We start from the raw sequence: 21581 nt of genomic DNA, 5'->3' as shown, positions 1-21581 counted from the left end.
AATACCAACACAATTTTTATTCAAAATTTTGTTTAACGTCATTTATCAAATCGTATATAATAACATATATATATATATATATATATATATATATATATATATATTACAAGCATAGAGCCTAAATTAGATATGTTTTTTTAAAGATAAAAGAATTTGAAGAAAATTTGAAACGATATAGTTATCTAAACCAGTGTTACTTATTGTATATAGAGATATAGGTATTAAACCGATACACTTTAAAATTCATGTGGGTTTCCTTAGACCTGTATAAGAAAATATTTTAACATTTATTTTTTTAAAAAGTTAATACGAACTTTCTTTCTTTATTTATAATATATATAAGATCTTAATTGTATTTTTAAATTTAAATGTATCATCAAAGTAAAAAAATTCATTAAAGACTAAAGATCACAAATTTAATAGTTTATTCAAGTTTATGTAATACTTAAAAGTATATTAAATTTTCTATTAATTTTCTTAGAAATATTATTATATTTTTCTAGATCTTTTATTGGATCAACCGTGTAAGATCACGGATTAATGGTGAGTTTTTAGATTTTCAAATTGTATTATGAAGTTTTCAATTAATAGAATTTTATTAAACTTGAACCAAATTATATGCTGATCACCAAGTTTATCGATTCTACCGCGATTTGAAATGGGTATGAAAATACTGAATAAAACTAAAGACATATATAATTGTTGTATAAATATGTAGATCAAAATTGGAAAATAATACATAACATTAACAAAATATTTTTTTTATCGAAAAAATCAAATCGGCGTTTTGAAAGCGCGAATAAAAATTTTAGTATATTTTAAAACATGAATGAAAATCTAGTATGTTAAGGAAAAATTTTAGTGAAAACATAAAATCGGCTAAATTTCAGAATAATAACTGTTTTACCACTATGATTCACGTTAAAAGAGGTAACTAGTGAAAACTTTAGAATAAAGAATAATTAAAGGGTACACCGGAACAGAGTTTGTACAAGTTTGGAAAGTTAATCTGGATGAGGACGTTAAACAGAGATCTTTTTTCTTTTGATCAACATTTATTTATATCTTTTATTTTCGGTTCCGCGCTCGACTTGGAGTTGGTCCCAAGTGCTGTGTGGATCCATCCATCACACGATCACCAGCTATGGCGGTAAGAATCGCCGGATCTTCCAATAAGATTCGAATCCAATTTACCTTATAATTCAATTTCCTTTGATCTTTTTGGTAACAGGAGGCGTCTGGTAAGACGCTGATGGATCTGATATCGGCGGACCCAACCCCGATTCCTGCAAAATCTTCTTCTTCCACGCCTTCTCCAGCAGCCGCATCATCGCATCAGCCCCAAGCAATGTCGACGAAGACGACGCTGGGAGAGAAGAAATCGAAGAGAGCGACTCTGATGCAGATCCAGAACGACACTATATCTGTTGCCAAAGCTGCTCTGAATCCTGTTAAGGCTAATATCATGCCCCAAAGGCAGCGACAGAAAAAGAAGGTCTCTTTTTGATTTTTGATAACTGTGAATAGCTTTTTTTAACAGCCAGTTCTTTTTTTTTTTTATTTAATGTTGGAAATGAATTTCACAGCCAGTTTCATATACACAACTTGCGAGGAGCATTCACGAACTAGCTGCCACCTTGGATCAGAAAAGTTCACAGAAACAGCTAGTGAATCACGTCTTCCCTAAGCTTGCTGTCTACAACTCCGTTGATCCTTCTCTCGCCCCATCTCTTCTTATGGTATGTATGTCCTGTTTCCTTCTCTTAGACTTTTTTTTTTTTTTTATAAATACTTCCTTACACATTAATCTTACACAGCTTAATCAACAATGTGAAGATCGGAATGTACTACGCTATGTCTATTATTACTTGGCTAGAATTTTATCCGATACGGGCATGAGTCCAGGGGGTGGTATCCCCACTCCTAACTGGGATGCTCTAGCAGATATTGATGCTGGTGGTGGAGTCACTAGAGCTGATGTTGTTCCTCGGATTGTGAATCAGCTGGCATCCGAAGCTTCTAATTCTGAAACCGAATGTGAGTGTCAACTTTTTTGATGTGGTATTCTATAGTTTTGTGGTTATGGATGTGAAATAGAAATTAACAGCTCCCCCACATCATGTGGTGAGATCTTTATTTTCGACTTCATAGCTCTCTCTTGCCATGCGACTGGAGATGATTTCTAACTTTACGATTTGTTTTTCTTTAGTTCATGCTCGACGACTGCAAGCTTTAAAAGCTCTCACATATTCACCCTCAGGAAATTCTGAGGTTTTGTCAAAATTGTATGAGATTGTATTTGGCCTGCTTGATAAGGTTTGTCTTACTACCAATACTCTCTCTTGTTTAACTAGATGTTTTGCTTATTTTCCATAAGTCGTAGCTTAATTCCTTTTTTAATAGGTGAAAATTGATGTTAAACTCAGCGGCTTTCTTATAATATACAATTTATGGTTATAGTATTGCACTCTTATTGCTTTTCTCATCAGTAAAGTGGTTCAATCTAAGGATTATGTTCCAGTTAGATGCAGAAGCACTAATTATGTTTCATCTTGCTTTCAGGTTGCTGATGTTCCGCATAAACGAAAGAAAGGCGTCTTTGGGACAAAAGGGGGTGATAAGGAGGTATTTTTCTCTACTCTTGGGCTCCTCCAGTAAAAGGAAAAGGGTTTTAACAAGCCATGTTTCCTGTATATTATATTTTCTCTTTCATGCTGCTGTACTTGCTCTCTGCCGTGCTTTGTTGTATAAACTTCTCAAAGTTCTTGTTGATAGCTACTATGCAATAGGCAGTGTAGCATAATTACTCTTTTATTATTTGACTTTGCACATCTGAGAAAATCTGGCTGTAAGCTGTCTGCTTTTCAAGTCCGTAGTTAAGTGTCATTTTAATTGAAGAAATACTTCTTAAAAACATTACAACTGTTCCCTATATCATATTATCCATAAGCCATAAGATATACCTTAATAAAGTATTTAGCTTCTAGATATTTTTTGCGGACGACTGTTAGTTATCTCCGTTGAGTATATGCCGTATGCATTGCAAAAGTTTAACATTTATTCTTTGTTATTAACTTGAATGTTCTCTCTCCTTCGTTTGGCTAGTCGATTATTCGGAGTAACTTGCAATATGCTGCTATGAGTGCACTAAGAAGACTTCCTCTTGATCCAGGAAATCCAGTTTTTCTGCACCGTGCAGCCCAGGGGTAAGACTTCTCTTTTTGTTCTTTCTGTTTATAGTTTAGGTGGTTTTTCATCTTTTCACTAGAGCATTTTTCTTTTCATATTATCCAACGGATTGAAAACTTATTCTGGTATCCACTCTATTTGCAGTGTTTCGTTTGCTGATCCTGTTGCAGTGAGGCATTCACTGGAAATTCTATCTGAGTTAGCCGCAAGAGACCCCTATTCAGTTGCAATGACATTAGGTAAATAACTTCTTGAGTCAATTCCCCTTAAATTATATTTGCCATTCCATGTCTGTGTAGACACATTTTTTGTTTGTCATTCAAATCTTGATTCGCCTCTTGATCTTTTTGCTGCAGAAAAGCTTGCGTCTCCAGCAGGTATGCTTTCCAAGCCTAATCTTTTAGCGTTAATTTGTTCTTTCGTGATTTTATGTTAACTTGTTCTGATTCTAAAGAAGTTTCTGAAACACGAGTTCTAAATGCTTTCTGAGAATTGATTCACTTATGAGACGTACTCTTGATTCTAACACAAGCCAACACCCTTTTAATCATACAATAGTGTTAGAACATTTGGGTTAGTTGATATACCTTTCTTCTTTCGACCAAATTAGGGGCTTTGCAAGATATCCTACATTTGAATGATGTGCTTGCTAGGGTTGCCCTGGCTAGGTTGTGTCACAGTATATCCAGAGCTCGAGCGTTAGATGGTAAGCATATCAAGCTCTTTCTCTCACTACTGCATATTCTCGTTACTGTTATTTACAAGTTAGTACTTTCCTTCCCATTTTTCTACAGAGAGGCCTGATATAAGATCCCATTTCAACTCAATTCTCTATCAGCTACTCCTAGATCCAAGCGAAAGGGTATGCTATGAGGCGATTTTGTGCATTCTGGGAAAATACGACAACACAGAAAGGCATGGTTCTATGACATTGCTTTCTCTTTATTCATTCTTTAGTAGGTTTTGAGAGACCAATATTTTATTGCATTATTTAGGACGGATGAGCGTGCTAGAGGGTGGTACCGCTTGACCAGGGAGATCCTAAAATTGCCAGAAGCGCCATCCAAGGATAAATCCAATAAAACCAAGCGCCCACAGCCCCTTATTAAGCTTGTAATGAGAAGGTAGTCTTAGCTTGATGGAAGACTTTTTTTAGAATTGCTGATCTTACTGATTTCCTTACTTCGCTAGACTGTTTTTTTGAATTGTAATGACTGTGTTTCGTGTTAAAGAACTTCGCTAATTGATCCTCTCCTTTCAGGTTAGAGAGCTCATTTCGCAGTTTCTCAAGACCAGTGCTCCATGCAGCAGCAAGAGTTGTGCAAGAAATGGGAAAAAGCAGGGCTGCAGCGTTTGCTATGGGAATACAGGACATTGATGAATCGGTTCATGTAAATGCATTTTCTGACGTTCTGGATGATGCTGAGGCCAATGACAGTTCTCACCCAGAAGGTACATTGTCAAAACCTCTTTATCTCCAGCATCAAATCACGTGAAGTAAAAGCATGTTTTGTTACGAACATTATTACAAAACTGTTATATAGCTGGCAGAACTGGAATTTCAAAGCCCTGAAGATTGTGATAGAGGATGTAAATTTACTTTTACTTCCAGTCCCTCTTACAAACTACCAATCTCTATGTATAAACCATTTCCCAACGCTGACATATTATAGGCTAAAGAGCCTGACCTACTTAAACCATGGTTATTTGAGAGTAACTAACGTAAATCGTAGTTACTCTATAATAGTGATTATAAAACTTTCCTCCAAGGTCTAAACCACTGCTTCGATTACTTTTCTTTTTATTTAGCTGTCTTATCTTCAGACCGAAACAAAGTAACATTTCCTATATCACTTTGTATTTACCTTCTTTCACTCTCTCTGTTGGAGTTCTGCAGGAATACGGAGAACATCATCTATATCCGCAGGGCCCGGTCGTAATGAGACAATTGCAAGTTTGTTGGCTTCATTAATGGAAGTGGTCCGAACAACAGTTGCATGCGAGTGCGTGTACGTCAGGGGAATGGTTGTCAAAGCATTGATATGGATGCAAAGTCCGCATGAATCACTGGATGAATTGAAATCAATCATTGCCTCAGAGCTATCTGATCCTGCTTGGCCCGCAGCGCTAGTTAATGATATTTTGCTTACTTTGCATGCTCGCTTTAAGGTAAGTACGATATGTTTATATATATATATTTTTTTGCAATGGAGACTTGGAAAACTGGCACTTTCCCTGAAAGTCTGAAACGTTATTGAAACCTTTTGTCTATTTCTATCTACATTTACTTGGAAAAGTGACAAGCTGTAGCTGGATTATGCCATATTTGTGAAACTGAAGGCAAACTTAAATAAACTTGGTTGTGAAGTGAACTGTTTTCTTTGTATAGTTAACTTTATTTAATTTTCTTTCACAGGCAACTCCGGATATGGCTGTTATTCTTCTCGAAATTGCCAGAATATTTGCTACCAAAGTTCCTGGGAAAATTGATGCTGATGTCCTACAACTGCTCTGGAAGGTATTCTCTTCTCACTAATGTAATTTCAACGCTATTATAATTTACTTGTTGCATCTGTTGGATACTGTAATCTTCCTGTTTTAAATGTTACTATGTGGTAGACATTTTGAGATCTTGAAGTTTGTATGTTTGTTAATATCTGGCAGCTATAGATTTGGATAAAAATATCCTTGTATGTACAACTAAACCTCAAATTGTTGTGTGATATTATGACGAATTTTTGTTGCCTCAAGTAGTTTATTTTGATATGATTTTCTAATTGAGCAACTTCTAGACATGTCTTATTGGAGCTGGTCCTGACGGGAAACACACAGCTCTGGAAGCAGTAACAATAGTACTCGATCTACCACCTCCACAGCCAGGATCCATGTCAGGACTGACATCACTTGATAGGGTCTCTGCATCAGATCCGAAGTCGGCTCTGGCGCTGCAGAAATTGGTGCAAGCTGCAGTAAGCATTCCTCAGAAGGGTTTACATGCATGTGGTACAGTTTCAACACATTAACTTAGAACGAATACTGTGGCAGGTATGGTTCCTTGGAGAAAATGCAAACTACGCCGCTTCAGAATATGCATGGGAATCTGCAACTCCACCAGGCACTGCACTTATGATGTTGGATGCAGATAAAATGGTTGCTGCTGCTAGTTCTCGCAATCCTACTCTAGCTGGTGCATTAACTCGCCTCCAGAGGTGTGCGTTTAGTGGTAGCTGGGAGGTATACCACTATGTTTTGTTTTGATTTTTTTATTGTTTAGAAATAGCATATTTGTATAGATGACTTGATTATCTTGCAATGGTCCTTGATTCTTTACCTTGTTGAAGAACATTTTGGCTGGTTGATGCAATAGGCCTTTCTCGGTCTGTGGCTGATTTGTTCAAATCATTTGATTACACTCTAGAGGGGGGAAACTATACTTTGAGACTTATAAATGGGAATTTGGGGACGTGGATAAATTGAAGTGCTCTACTTAGCTAGCTTTTGGCAGTGTTTTTTGTTTCTACCATGAACCGAATGTGAAATCTGGAGTACTTGTGGTTGACTATAATGATCTTGTATGCTCTTTCTCTCTTTACCTAAGCTTTACTAAGTGTTTAGAGGCCTTTACTGCTATAGAAAATAGCTGATTTCATAAGCTGTGTTACTTCATTACATCTGGTATTTCATTTTCTTCCGGCACTTAAGTTGGAATCCCAGATACAATTTTGATGTGGGTATAGGCTACTAGTTTGAGTATTATTTCTAGGATTTCCACCTAAGTGTTTATGTTTTGTGGATACACAGGTCCGAATTGTTGCAGTGCAAGCTCTTACTACAATAGCCATCAGATCTGGTGAACCATTCAGGCTGCAGATATACGAGTTTTTGTACACCTTGGCGGAGGGTGGTGTACAGTCTCAACTTTCTGAGATGCATCTGAGTAATGGGGAGGACCAAGGAGTTAGTGGTACAGGACTTGGAGTTTTAATAACTCCGATGTTAAAAGTTCTGGATGAAATGTATGTAGGACAAGACGAATTAATCAAGTAAGGAAGAAATCTGATCCTTTTCCCCCTGTAATTCATGCAAGTAACCTGTATATGATCTTATGTCTGACATATGAATTTCAATGATAAGGGATATACGCAATCACGATAATGCAAACAAAGAATGGAAGGACGAGGAGCTGAAAAAACTCTACGAAACCCATGAGAGACTGCTAGATTTTGTTTCCTTGTTTTGCTATATTCCAAGAGCCAAGTATTTACCCCTGGGTCCGATAAGGTACATTCTGAATTCTGATTCCATTTTATCGTTGAGTGACATACTAGCAAATTCTAGTGCGTTGTACTTTGGATACTAATCTTGCGTAGAACACAATGAGGCAATAATTGGACAAAATCCAACCCTTTTATTTCCGAGAGACTTCTTGCGTTAGCTTTTTTATGTCATATGCATATCTAGTTTAGCAGGTTTTACAGTATTACAAGTATGTGAATAACCTAAATCCTGACAAAAAAAAGGAATTCTGATAAAATTCAAGAAACCTGTTTAATATATTGGTGACCTTGCTGTCGACCTTTCTTGTATGCATCATGCCTGTGTCCCCTTTCCGGTTTTCTTTATATTGTTAGGTGCTTTTCTGTCTCTATGCCAATTTATATTTTAAAAACTGATCTGTATTTTATTTTTTTTCCTCCTAATCTATGAAGTGCAAAGCTCATTGACACATACCGCACAAAGCACAATATCACGGCATCTTCTGGGTCAACCGATCCAACTGTTGTTGCTACTGGTATTTCGGACTTAATTTATGAGTCCACTCAGCCTGCCCCTGCTGCCTCAAACTCCAGTGGTCTAGATGATGATCTGGTGAATGCTTGGGCTGCAAACCTTGGTGATGATGGCCTTCTTGGAAACAACGCCCCAGCAATGAGCAGGGTCAGTTGCCTAATTTTATCTGGACTTTATAAGATGTAGGTTTAGTATGTATAATGTATATATATTCGTCTTATTGTTAAATGAAGGATATGTAGCACACAAAGTTTTTTGATCAGGAAATCAGAAAGTAAGAACAGTTCCGTAAATTACCTATTAGAGTAAAGCCTTGTTTCCAGAGAAGCTGTTTCACATTACAATCCACTACCATGCTTAGAGTAAATTACCTGTTTCAACACATATGTTTTTAGAACTACTCTTACTGTGATGAAAAGTTTGGGTATTGACTTTTCCGATTAGAATTAGATGGAAATCAAATAATCTAGCATGTGAAATCAAGATCTCTCAGTACTCATTCGTACATAATTACATTATAGATGGTACCTTTTTTTTTTACTCCAAGTGAATCTCATACCTATATTAAAATTGTCAGGTCAATGAATTTATTTCTGGAGTTGGAACAGATGCACCAGATGTTGATGAGGAGAATGTCTTCTCCAGACCTTCGGTTGGCTATGATGACATGTGGGCTAAGACTCTTTTAGAAACTAACGAACTGGAGGTATAGAGTTATCTTTATATCCATCTTTAGGGGTTTCTTCAAAATAAATGGAATGATATATTTCTTAGTTTTAGAGACGATAAAAATGTTTTTCAATTGTATTTACAGGAAGATGATGCGAGATCAGGTTCATCTTCTCCAGACTCTACTGGATCAGTGGAAAGCTCTATATCTTCTCACTTTGGTGGAATGAATTATCCATCCTTATTCAGTTCAAAGCCTTCCTCACAAGCAACGGTAAGCTCACCTAAATCCTTCCTTTAATTCAATTTCTTATTGCCTAGTATGTTCTTTGTGACAATTACGGGTCATAGGTTTCCTGTAACTGTAGAATGATATGCTGCCAGAATATCGTCTTTCAGTTGGATTGTTTCTTTAAGCTCCCAAGTCTGAATGACAATGAAAACTTAGAACAAGAAGAATTTTGGCTCTGTGGTAGCATAGCGTATTCTATAATAGTGTCCTTGAGTATGTTCTTCTTAAACAATAGTAACTGGGGGTGTCTTAAAAGGAAATTGCATACTCATAGCATAAAAAAGCGTAAGAACTTTTGGATTATATGTGCCTGTATCGGATGCAACGCAGCTCTCAGCTAATTTTAACGTATATATGAATATGCAAACTCATATAGGCAAAATCAGGTGGAAGCAAATACCAGTCCACATATGAAGGCTATGGTTCCCCGGTAAGCTGATATTCTTTTCTGTGTTTGTACGTATGTAGATGCGCTGACATGGGTTGATGATTTCTTAATTCTCCCTTCTTCTCTCCTTTTTTCAGATTCGAGAAGAACCTCCTCCGCCTTACTCATATTCTGAGCCACAAAGTCGTGAATCGTTTGAGAACCCTATGGCAGCGTCAGGTTCTCGAAGTTACGAATCTGATGATGAAGAGCCTAGGAAATCTACTGGTACAAGGTTCGGAACAGCGCTCTATGACTTCACTGCCGGAGGAGATGATGAGGTAAGCTTTTGCTTTTGTCTTGCCATCTTCAAAAGGCTTGAATTATTATTATCTATTCCGTATTTTTGCCTAAACGGTAATCTTGTTACTGGAAATAGTATGTGTTATGATTCAAGGTCATTTTGGCTTTTGTTGCAGCTAAACTTTTTTTTTTTTTTTGAAACTTGTTGCAGCTAAACTTGACGGCAGAAGAGGAATTGGAGATAGAATATGAAGTTGATGGCTGGTTTTACGTAAGTTAGATATAGACAAACGCACGAGTCTTTTGTGAGGATTAGAGCTTTTTTTTTTGAAGAAGAAAAAACTAACTCAAACTATGACGACAGGTAAAGAAGAAGCGGCCTGGCAGAGACGGGAAGATGGCTGGACTTGTACCCGTTCTTTACGTCAACCAATCTTAATTTTCTTTGTTGAAGCCGAGGTTATGTACGTCTTAAGGAGACGGTTTAAGATGCCCAAAATATTCTGGTCCATGATCTTCTCGAGAGGCAATGTAGAATCAGTGTACATGAATGAATGTTATTTGTTGGAGTTTGATATATGTGTATGTGTATCACTTTTGACATTTTTTCTCCAAATGCTTTTGATTTGTGAGCTCAATGTTTTTTTTCTTGTTCAACTGGTAATTGCATAAAGATTAAAAGGTTCAAACATGAGTTTTATGGCACAGCAAGCCCATTACAGAAACAAGATTTTGCAATAACATCTGCTGGCTTAAAGATAAAAAGGTTCAAACAGAAGTTTTATGGCCCAGCAAGCCCATTATAAAGACAAAATTTATATTTCTATTATATATCTCGTGACGTTATTTATCTTATAGCAGTCTGTATATATCAATCAGAACTAAAATTTTATGTGTATATATATACACTTTTATAAACGTATCTATGCGTATCTATAATCTTTTAGTTTTACCTTTTTTTGTCTTCGCTTCCGTCTTCGTTTCAATCATAGCATGTATATAAGGGGAAAGCGCCGCACACACCTTGTTTTCTGCAGACTTGACCGGGCGCTAGTCAACAGTCACTGGTCTAACATCTTCCCAAATGCAAGGAGCCACTATCTGGATTTTAACGGATCAGACCATCGGCCTCTTGTATCGATTTTCGACTCAAAACGGAAAAAGGCCACAAGAATCTTTCGGTATGATCGACGTCTGAGAGACAATGAAGAGGTCAGACAACTGATAACAAAGATATGGCTTGATTCAGTAGCCTTACATTCTGAAGAACGCCTAGCCAGAGTTCGGAAAGCCTTAGTCAAGTGGAGTCGGGACAAACACATTAACAGTAAGGCCAAGATTGAGCAACTTAAGAGTGATCTGGATGCGGCCCTAAGTTCCTCAACGGGTGATGACGTGCTGATTAGCAGACTAAACAAAGAACTCATCTCAGCCTACAAAGCAGAGGAAGAATTTTGGAGGCAAAGAAGTAGAATTATTTGGCTAGCATCCGGGGATAAGAACTCACAGTTCTTCCACGCAGTGGCATCAGGCAAGAAGGCCCGTAATCAAATCTCTATTATTGAAGACCCGGCAGGAAACATCTACTACGAGGAGGAGCAGATTGCGTCACAGATTGCACCCTACTATGGGAATCTCTTAGTCCACAGCCAACCAAACATCAAGGGAGCAGACTAGGTCGATAGTCAATGGAGCTATATCTCCATGCATTACAGCTGAGATGAACACAAAGTTAGCAGCGATACCTTCTGACGCGGAGATACGAGAAGCTCTGTTCTCAATTCACCCAGACAAAGCACCAGGGCCAGATGGTTTCTCAGCTTGTTTCTTTCAATCAAATTGGAGTACGATAGGGCAAGCTATATGCAGAGAGATCAGGGATTTTTTCTCTACAGGAGTCATGCGGGATGATACAAACCTTACCTACGTCAGGCTTATCCCGAAAGGGACGGGACCGAAGCTTGTCTCCGACTATAGACCGATTGCTTTGTGTAACGTGACATACAAGATCACATCCAAGATCCTCTCCCTCCGTCTGAGACCGATAATGTTAAGACTGGAACAAAATCATGAACATTCTTTATCAAGACCTGCAACTACCCGTTGGGGTACTCATCACAAAACATTGTTGAGGTTGGAAGAATTGTTTTCTACTACCATTAAAGTTTGTGAGTATGTCCAAGATGAGGGTTGGGAAGACTTAAAAAAACGTCAAGCATGTGGTCTTCTCAAATACTTTCACACATTTGATTGTGTGTTCTATTTGCATCTTATGTTACATATTTTGGGGCTCACTGCGAATCTTTCATTGACTTTGCAACAGAAAGATCCAGCTATTTTAAATGCTATGTCACTGGTAGAATCCACTAAACGAGAGTTGCAAAAGTTTAGAGATGATGGTTGGGATTCGCTTATGGCTAAAGTTGCTTCCTTCTGTAAGAAACATAATGTTGAGATGCTATCATGGAAGAAGATTTTGTTGATCTCAGGAATCCAAGAAAGAGAACCAACATAAGCAATATGCATCATTATAAGGTCAACTGCTTTTGCACGGTTCTAGATTTGCAAATTCAAGAGCTCAACGATCATTTTACAGAGGTAACCACTGATCTACTTATCTGTATGGCTGCTTTAAGCCCGGTCGACTCATTCCATGGGTTTGACGAAGAGAAGCTGCTGTGATTAGCTAAGTTATATCCAGATGATTTTAGCTATGGTGAGCTTTTATCTCTAGAGCAACACCTTTATATCTACATCGACAATATACGCAGAGATGAAAGGTTTAAGAGTGTAGAAAATCTTGGAGATTTTTCATGTTTGCTGGTGAAAACTCAAAAGCATCTAGCACATCCCTTGGTTTACAGACTTTTAAAGTTAATTCTAACTTTGCCAGTTGCCACTGCAAGTGTTGAAAGATCTTTTTCAGCAATGAAGCTAGTGAAGACAGCTGCACGCAACAGAATTGGAGATTAGTTTCTAAGTGATTGTATAGTTTGCTTTATTGAAAAGAGTTATTTGACTCAGTTTCAAATGAGAAAGTGATTAAAAATTTCCAAATGATGAATGAGCGTACAGTTGTTTTGTAAAATTGTTTTATTATTTTCTGGACTTTTTTTATAAAATATTATTTTTAATTTTATTTAATTGTACTTTATATTTTGCCCCCACTATATTTATTTTCTAGATCCGCCATTGGTTGTAATAGAGGAAATGAAATAAGGAGAGGATTCTTCGCGAAAGATTCTGGATTATCAATGTTCGGTGAAATCTAAAGTGACAGAGACTATCAATGTTCTTCCATAAGGAGTACTAAAAATCATTGAAGCAGCAAATAACGATCACATGAGCAGAAAATTTTTCGAGAGAAAAAAAAGACGTTAAAAAGAAAGAAAATGAACAGTAACTTCTTAGAGCAAAGACTGTTTATATGCACCTTCCAACCACTCTCACAGAAGCAAAAAGATCATTTCCTTTCTTCTTTCCATGTTCATGTATGAAACAGAACTACCATCAAAAACTTTTTGTATACGTAAACAAAAGACAGAGCAAAGAACTACCAGCCTTTGCATCTTTCATATACTCGAGCCCACTCCTATTGTCTAGTTAAGCATCTTAACCACCCTGTGGAATTCTTATTTGCAAGCATGATTTTTTTCTGATTCCTTTTGATATCTGCAAAAAGCTGGAAATGGTTATTAATTAAGGAAAGAGAAGCGAGAAGAATGTCTCATAATCGACACTTAGGGATGGAGGAAATGTTCAAAGAGCCAAGCGCTGAGTATAGACACATATTTATAGGTAAGCCTCTATATGTTCTCCAGGCTGTTGATACAAACCTTTGTATAGTCTCAACCACTGATCCAGTCAAGAAAGCTTACAAATTCACCAATAAGCTAAACAGAAGAAATTGAGCAAGAGACTAAGAAAGATATGGAAGCGAGCTCAAGCCTGATCTTTACCTTAACGTCTATTATCTCCATGTCACTCAATTGTTGACAATGGTTGTCAAGAGAGAAGATAAATTCAGCAAGGGGATGAGGGTTTCTGTGAAAAGCATGTCACACACCCTGCTTATTGAAAAAAAATGTTACAAAGACAGAGACTGGCATGAAGGTAAAATCATCATAAGATATGGTCTGACGTGTTGGCACAATCCTGTCAATGTCATCAAAAACTAAACTTTAGAATATAAGAAAGTACAATTGACGATTCTGTAAGGGAGAATTAAAAGTACTTGATACATGAACAATGGAGGCCACCCATCAACATATTCAGACTTGATTTCAGAGAGAATCGAACGAAACAGAATAACCTAATACGGCTATTGAATTTACCTGGAGAGGAGATCACAGCTTCCATGATCATGATAACAATATTTGTATAATCGTTATGAAGATCCGAAACAATGCTTCAACTGAAACACATATGAATGTAAATGAGATGTTCAATTGCTATCAAATGTTATGAATGAGAATATGAAGTGTATTGTGTGAAACACCAAAAACGGGTGGACGAACGAGTTAAAGTGAATGAGAATGAGAATGATTCGTGAATGTGTATGTTGTTTTGTTTGAGACACTGAGAACGGGAGGCGTCTAGATTAAGATGTGTGACCCATGGGACAGTAGCCTAACAAGAGGTACCCACGGGAAGAGATGAGAAAGGCCGTGAAAATTCGGTGACAGCGCGAGGGAGGAATATAAATAAGAAAGGGCCATGAAAGAACAGTGACCGTGAAAGGACGGGATCTATGTCAAGAGCATCATAGGATTGATTTATGCCGAGTTGTGACATAATTATGGCTATTAAGACAGAGGTGGCAGATAGAGCTGGTGGACCAATGAGCTGAAACTCGGATAATCATTAGGAGGCTGGGGACGGAGTCTAATGAGAGGTACCCCAGGTCAGGCCGACACGAGGTGGCACATCCATAAGCATGCCATAGGTCCTTACGTTTAGGTTGCTTGGAGTTAAGTCGGTCGTGTATGTCGAGTCGGTTGGTTGAGTTTATTTGTATCAACTACTGAGTTCGTTATGTTGATTAATCCTTAGAAATGTATAGAAATGTTGATGTTATATTATAATAAGTGCATATGATTGATTGTAGTGGCTAATAAGTCCTAGTTCTCGCATCGATAGTGTAGAATGTCATGCGGATAGGTCAGTCTAGAGTTACTTCACCGAGTAACCATTTACTCGTGCTCTCTCTTTCCATTTCCCTGTGGACAAGACTGTAAGTAAAAATATATGGATATGGGTGGGGTGATATATAATATAAGGAGTGTGTAGAACTTAAAATCTACACTCAGTATTTTGTAGTGTTTGTAAGTAAACTAGGGAAGTGCCAAAAGATGTAGGAGAACACAACGATGTAATCGGAATTCGGTTGACAAAAATGGACTTTTATTGATTAAGAGGTCGATTACAAGGAATAACAAATAGATTGATTATAACAAGGAGATCGATCAACAATAAGATCTAAGGAAAAGTGAGAAAGGTGAAAATGTGTGGTGTGCTCTCTCTCTCTCTCTAGGGTTTTCGCTGTGTCTCTAGCATTGATCTCTTCTCCCTATTATAAGCTCGACTCCGCTATCCTTGTAACTGCTTCCGCGACCTTCTCGACTCTGGCGACCTCTTTTTCTACTTCGTTGACGTTGCTATGGATCTTATCCCTTTACAGCCCGTTTTAAATATAGTCCATTTAGCCCATGACCAAAATTAGGTCCAACAGAGTGCATCAGTCGATTCTTGGGACCAATAATGGGATACGTCGAATTGTCTAAAAAGAGTAGACGTGTATCCATAACACCAGTTCTGTAACCCGGTCGGACTCCGGGGGAGCGGGTCATCCCGGTACCGGAAACGTTTCTTAAACAGGGACGGCACCATGCTGGGTGATGGGACGGCGTGGGGACGTATCCGTAAGTTTGTACTTAACAACGTGAGCTTTTCAACACATGGAGATAGTTTTTTTTTTTAACACTGAAACATTATATTCATATGAGAAACATATTACACAAGAACAGCAAGTAAACAGAGGATAAAGCACAACATCAGAACCAAAGCCGACAAGTTAAACAAAACCTCGGAGTCCAAAGCTAGTGGTTAAACAAACCACCAGAGTCCAAAGCCAGTGGATAAAGAACTATCCCTGGAAAATTATTACATGCCGATTGAGAGCTAAAAACCCAAAATATAAAGCTAGCTAACATAGATGAACACAATGATGGAATCTCCAAAGTAGCAAGACACCTCAATCTTCAAGTGGCTCTATCATGATAAGAACAGAACCAGATACCTTCCATAGTAAATTCGGAGTTGTTAATCTGTAGATCCTGATCTGGGTTGATCGGATCTGATTTTGGCTAGATTTGTGATGCAATTTCCAGATCTATTTGATTAACGGTATGGTGGTTCATCTTCAAAACTGCATGTTCCTTTTTCTCCTTGATGGTCTCTTTAGCTTCACTCTGTCTCGATCCTTTTTCCGTCTTGGTTCTCAAGATTGTCTTTGGCCGGTGTGAAGTGATACGCTTCCTGTCTTCAACCAAGAGGTCTGATCGAAGCCTCGTCATATCTTGCTTCTCTTTGACGTAGACTTGTCACATGCTTGACTTCATCGGTTCTTTGTCGCATGGTCGACTTCGTCAGTTCTGGTTGTTTAAATGGAACTATTTATTCTGTTCCCCGAGCTTTGAAGCTTTGGTCCATTATCCGTCTACGCTATTTACTATGGAGATACTTTTTCTTTATCACTTTTGATAAAGAATATTGAAATTAAAAGCATTAATTAATTCTTCACATCAAATTTATTACCGAAGGTAAGAATTCTGAAATGAAACCATGATGATGACGTTGGATTCGAACTATTACTATTGAAAATTCTATTTTTATTATATATCTCGTAAAGTTATTTATCTTATAGCAGTCCATATATCAATCAAAGCTAAAATTTTATGTATATTTATATATAAACGTACATATGCCGTATTCGTAAATATAATTTTTAGTTTTACCGTTTTCAGTTTCCGTTCCCGTTTCTGGACCTGTATTGTCTCCATGCATCATGTAAGGATATGTTTTGAAATTTATATGTCATAATATAATATTTTTTAGAAACTATAAATGAATAAAATTACTCTCTCTGTTTATTAAATAGAGCCTTTCGACATTTTTCCACAAATAAAAATAATAATTAAAATATAATTATGTTTTAACCGACATTTTTTAAAATAAATTAAAAAAAATAATTAAAATATAGTTATTTTTTAAAAATAACTACAAATTATATTGGATTTTAAAATGATATTCTTTTGTTAACAAGACAAATATTTAAATGACACTATTTATAAAATAAAGGAAGTAGTATCTTAAGATAGTCAATTTCTTAAGTAAAATAATTTTTTATCTATGATAATTCAAACCTTCTCATATAATATTTCTATATAAAAATCTTATATATTAAACAGAATTCATGACTTAATTCATGTGTGATTTTTTTTATTTGGACCACCTATTCAAAAGTTGTTTATTTTTTTTATTTTATCTTAAGAAGACTCTGTAAACCAAACTGGTAACTCTGCATCCATATGCACGACAAAGGTCGGTTGCTGTCTAGCACATTTTGCGAGGCTGTCGGCCTTTAGATTCTTCGTGCGAGAGACGTAAATAATATCTGAGCTATGAAAACTTCCTTTCAAAGTCTCGATATCTGCTAAATAAGTTGCAAAAGCAAGCCATTCTTCTGGTTCCGAAACCATCTTTACCAATTGAGAACAATCTGTCGCAAATGTAACCATTTATTGTCTAAGATTCCGCATACACTCCATAGCACAAGTAAATTATATTTTCTCAAAAGTTGTTTAAATTATTATTTTTTAACGTCTGGATCGATTATTATCGATTAATTATGCTATTACAACGATGAGAATATTACAAAGACGATTCTACAGCCGACAATTCTACCACCCTGTGAGAATACACGTCTGACTGCACCACTCTGAGCCGTCCTATGAGATCCATGTTCGATGGTACGCTCTGCACCAAGCTGGAGATCTCCTGTAACATGTTTCTCCGTAATCTGCATAATTTGGTATTTTCTGGAGTATTAACCCCAGACCTCCGGGTGTAGAAGCAATGAACCCTTAATCAAACCACTGGACCAAGGGAGCTTCCACAAAGTTGTTTAAATTATATTTTATATTTTATATGATATATGAATTATTTGAATAATTCTAAAACAAACAAATCCAAAATATATTCATATATTTTCTCTTTATCTGAACAAAATCTTTTCATATCTTTTATTTACAATATAAACATACATTTTATTTTTTTTCCTTAAATTCGTAATTATTTAAAATAATTTTATATTACATTTTTCAATTATTTTTTCAAAAATATTTAGTTAATTTCGTGGTTATTTAAAAATTAAATGTGTATTTTATTTAACTAAAAAACTTTTAAATTTGCGATATTAATTTAATTTTATACTTTTCAATTAAATTTCGATCCTTAACAAATAATATTTTCTATTTAAAAATTTGTAATTGATTTAAAATATGCTATCACTGAAAATTTAAAACAAATAAATTAAATTATTACATGTGAATTGTAAAAAAATGTTGTATTTTAAAATAATATATTATTAATTTTTTGAAAGAAAAAATATTATATTATTAAAATTTGTAAAGTGGCAAATATTATAATTATTCATGCAACCAAATAATTATGTGTGTAAAAATAAAAATAACCACCCGCACAACCGTAGAACTAAACCTATAGACATTTTTAGAAATACTAGAAAAAAACAAAGCAAAACTAATGAAAATTATATAGCTCATAGAGATTTATAAAACAAATAAAAAATTAAACAAAACAATTTAGAAAAATAAAATATAAAACGTTAACAAATTAAAAATGCATAATATCATATGGATCAAGAGAAGAAAAAATATTAAAATGTAAAATCTGGCAGAGATATAATTGATTTTCTTATTTACTGCACTGCCAAACATATATTTGACTATATGTTCCTTGATCTTTTCTAGTTTTAGATCAACTCCACAAACCGAAGATGAGTACACCACGATATGGACAGCGTGTGACCTTACTCCAACAGATATGTACACACATTAATACTAAACTAGATTTAGATATAGACCCGCACAACCGTACGGATATTTATTTTCATGTTTATATATATATATATATATATATATATATATATATATATTCATATATTTAAATGTTTAAATCACGATTTCAACTACAATAATTTTATAATTTTCATACTGTTAATTAACTAATTATTTCAAATGATCACTTATATTATATATATATATATATTGCTTCTTATTATGTATTTAATTTTTCCTATTGAATTTGATTTTGATGATTAAAAATGATATAGTTGAGAATTATTTTATATTTAATTTATTATGATCCCGACCTGTAATTCAAAGTGTTAGATTTCCTTGAAAAATTTGTCTTTTTTATTCAGTTTATATAATAAATTACTGTATATATAAAAGTTTAAGAAAAGTTAATTTTTATACATGTATTATATAGTTTATTAAGGTTAAAAAATTCTACCAACATATTATATTTTTAGAATAAATGTTTTATATTTATGAAAATAAAAATACTAACTTATCAATTTAAAATAATTTTATCATTTTTAGTTCAATATAATAGTTTTTGTTATATACTGATATTATGCTCGACATATCTTATTTGTACTTATCTTATTGTTGCCTCTTATACTTATCTTATTGAGAAGATAAGTACATGTATCAAGTATATATACTTGACACTTGATCGATAATAACAATCAATCCCATTAGTTACTTATCACGTTATCAGCACCTTTGCTCCCATAGAAACCCTAGCTAATAGCAAAGAAAAAAAATAAAACCTCTTCTCCGCTGGATTGTTGACGAGAAGAAGCAAAACTCCGGACGAGAAGAAACCTGTTCGACGAGAAGCGATCTTCGACAAGAAGAAACGAACCAGTACTGCTCCGACGACGAGACCGATCAACCCTTCCGAGATCAAAGGTATCATCGGAAACCCTTACCCGCAAACTGAAACCCTACCTGCAAACATGAAGCTATATTTAGCTAACATGTCTTGCAAAAGAAAAAGAAAAAAAAACCCTAAATCTATATAAGTTATGCGTAATATAAGTTATTGCTCTTGTTTTCCGTTTACCATCCATAGCTATCATCGTCATTATTTATTTTTCTCTAACTAAGATAGCTTCACCATCACGTTATGCTCTGTTTCACATACATATAGCTCGCTTACTCTGTTTCATCGTTGTTTCGCATACTCTGTTTTATATATATCATGCTCTGTTTCGTATATATATATATCGTCCTGTTGATCAAATTGCATAAGCTATTTTACTTGATCCATTTACTTGATCCATTTATTTGTTCCATTTACTTGATCCATTTATAGCTCGCTTACTTGATCCATTTATTTGTTCTGTTTCAATTAATGCAAACCGTACGGCATATATGCGTATTGCTCTGTTTTCATATATTGTTTGCATTATATATATATTGCTCTGTTTTATATATATATATCTTACCCTGTTCTATATCAACTCGTCCGATTAGTTTTTAATCACTCGTTCGCTTGCTATGTTTTGTATTACTACTCTGTTTTCTCATATATATATTGCCTTGATAATTTGATCAGTTCATCACTCGTCCGTTTGTTTTTTTTTGAAACTAATCATCATCGCATTGTCTCGTTATTGTCCGTTATTGTCTGTTTTTTTTTACATTAACTTATTATCTGATTTTTGAAAATGAACTGAAATTTTATATATATTGTTATTGCATGATTATATCTAATGGGGGAAATAATTTTTCCAGATGTCTAAATTAGCAAATCTCGATTTCCCTGCTTTGAAAAGCAATGGTGAAAATTTCCTTGATTGGGCACTTGATGCAAGGATCATGCTACAATCAAAGGGACTTGGTGATACGATCATAAGTGACAATAAGTCCAGTGATAAAGATCGATACAGTGCTATTTACATAATACGCCATCATCTCCAAGAGAGTTTGAAAACTCAGTACAGAACCATGGAAAATCCATTGGACCTTTGGAACGCTTTACAGCGACGTTATGACCACCAGAAAACGGTGATGCTCCCAAGGGCTCAATATGACTGGAAACACTTAAGATTCCAGGACTATAAAACAGTAGACGAGTACAACTCGGTCTTGTTCAAAATTGTTTCCATGATGGAATTATGTGGTGAAAAAGTTACTGAGCTCGAGATGCTTAATAAGACTTTCTCGACGATGCATTCCAGTAACATGGTACTGCAACAGCAATACAGAGAAAGAAAGTTCGCCACATACACTGAGTTGATCGAATGTCTTTTGTTGGCTGAAGCCAATAATGAACTGTTAATGAAAAACAGTGAGATGAGGCCTCCGGGAACGGCTCCATTACCTGACATCTCTAAACTTGCTATAGAGCAAAAGAAAGAGAGTAACCTTGTCCACCATAATAACCAACCCGGCTCATTCCGTGGTAGAGGTAGGGGACGAGGTGGCACGTTGATACACTAAAAATGAATCCTTGCTACTGCCAAGTTAACAGTTGCAATTGTAGTATTTGAGATTCAAATCCAGAGGACCAGTCTACACTCTAGTTCTATGAGTTCCGAAATCAAGCTAAGAAGAAAATAGATATTTGGTTTAAAGAGGTGACGTAGAGAACAAGTAAAAAGCACAAGTGATGAATTCAAATTAAAAGGAGTTAATCTAGGATGAATGCGAGTGATCTCAATCGGACCGAGCAGCTATTCAGGTTCGATGCAGTTCTATCTAGAACTCGGAGAACAGGCTAGAACAACACACTGTCGTGTAGTTGATCCTTTCACCGATCAGACCCAGCTCCTAAGATGTCGCTTGGTCTGAGATCTGATGGTGAACCTTAATGAAT

At 35.7% G+C, this 21581-nt stretch overlaps 2 protein-coding genes across 2 annotated transcripts; both read left to right on the top strand.

Moving 5' to 3' along the window:
- The first annotated feature begins 992 nt into the window (after positions 1–992).
- LOC108827976 (uncharacterized) lies at positions 993–10302 on the top strand. The gene is made up of 26 exons (XM_018601505.2): positions 993–1150; positions 1232–1495; positions 1587–1739; positions 1818–2037; positions 2210–2316; positions 2563–2625; positions 3106–3206; positions 3334–3428; positions 3546–3566; positions 3800–3895; positions 3984–4104; positions 4185–4313; positions 4451–4641; positions 5087–5358; positions 5606–5707; positions 5982–6158; positions 6235–6423; positions 6991–7232; positions 7324–7470; positions 7899–8127; positions 8558–8686; positions 8795–8923; positions 9318–9371; positions 9467–9649; positions 9823–9882; positions 9976–10302. Exons 1-26 carry the CDS (start codon positions 1145–1147, stop codon positions 10048–10050), a joined length of 3555 nt encoding a protein of 1184 aa, XP_018457007.1. The 5' UTR covers positions 993–1144; the 3' UTR covers positions 10051–10302.
- Positions 10303–20497: 10195 nt separating this feature from the next.
- On the top strand, positions 20498–21205 carry LOC108824756 (uncharacterized). Its single transcript, XM_018598147.1, has one exon. The coding sequence runs from the start codon at positions 20498–20500 to the stop codon at positions 21203–21205; it is 708 nt and encodes a 235-aa protein (XP_018453649.1).
- Positions 21206–21581: the final 376 nt, after the last annotated feature.

The sequence above is a fragment of the Raphanus sativus genome, chromosome 9 (genome assembly GCF_000801105.2).
Source record: "Raphanus sativus cultivar WK10039 chromosome 9, ASM80110v3, whole genome shotgun sequence".
Classification (NCBI taxonomy): Eukaryota; Viridiplantae; Streptophyta; class Magnoliopsida; order Brassicales; family Brassicaceae; genus Raphanus; species Raphanus sativus.
This window is presented reverse-complemented; position numbering and strand designations above follow the sequence as displayed.

Coding starts and splice junctions, on each gene's coding strand:
- LOC108827976 (XM_018601505.2), top strand. Junction 5,708..5,981: donor TCCTACAACTGCTCTGGAAG/GTATTCTCTTCT, acceptor AGCAACTTCTAG/ACATGTCTTATTGGAGCTGG. Junction 6,424..6,990: donor CGTTTAGTGGTAGCTGGGAG/GTATACCACTAT, acceptor GTGGATACACAG/GTCCGAATTGTTGCAGTGCA.
- LOC108824756 (XM_018598147.1), top strand. CDS start 20,498: ATGTCTAAATTAGCAAATCTCGATTTCCCTGCTTTGAAAAGCAATGGT.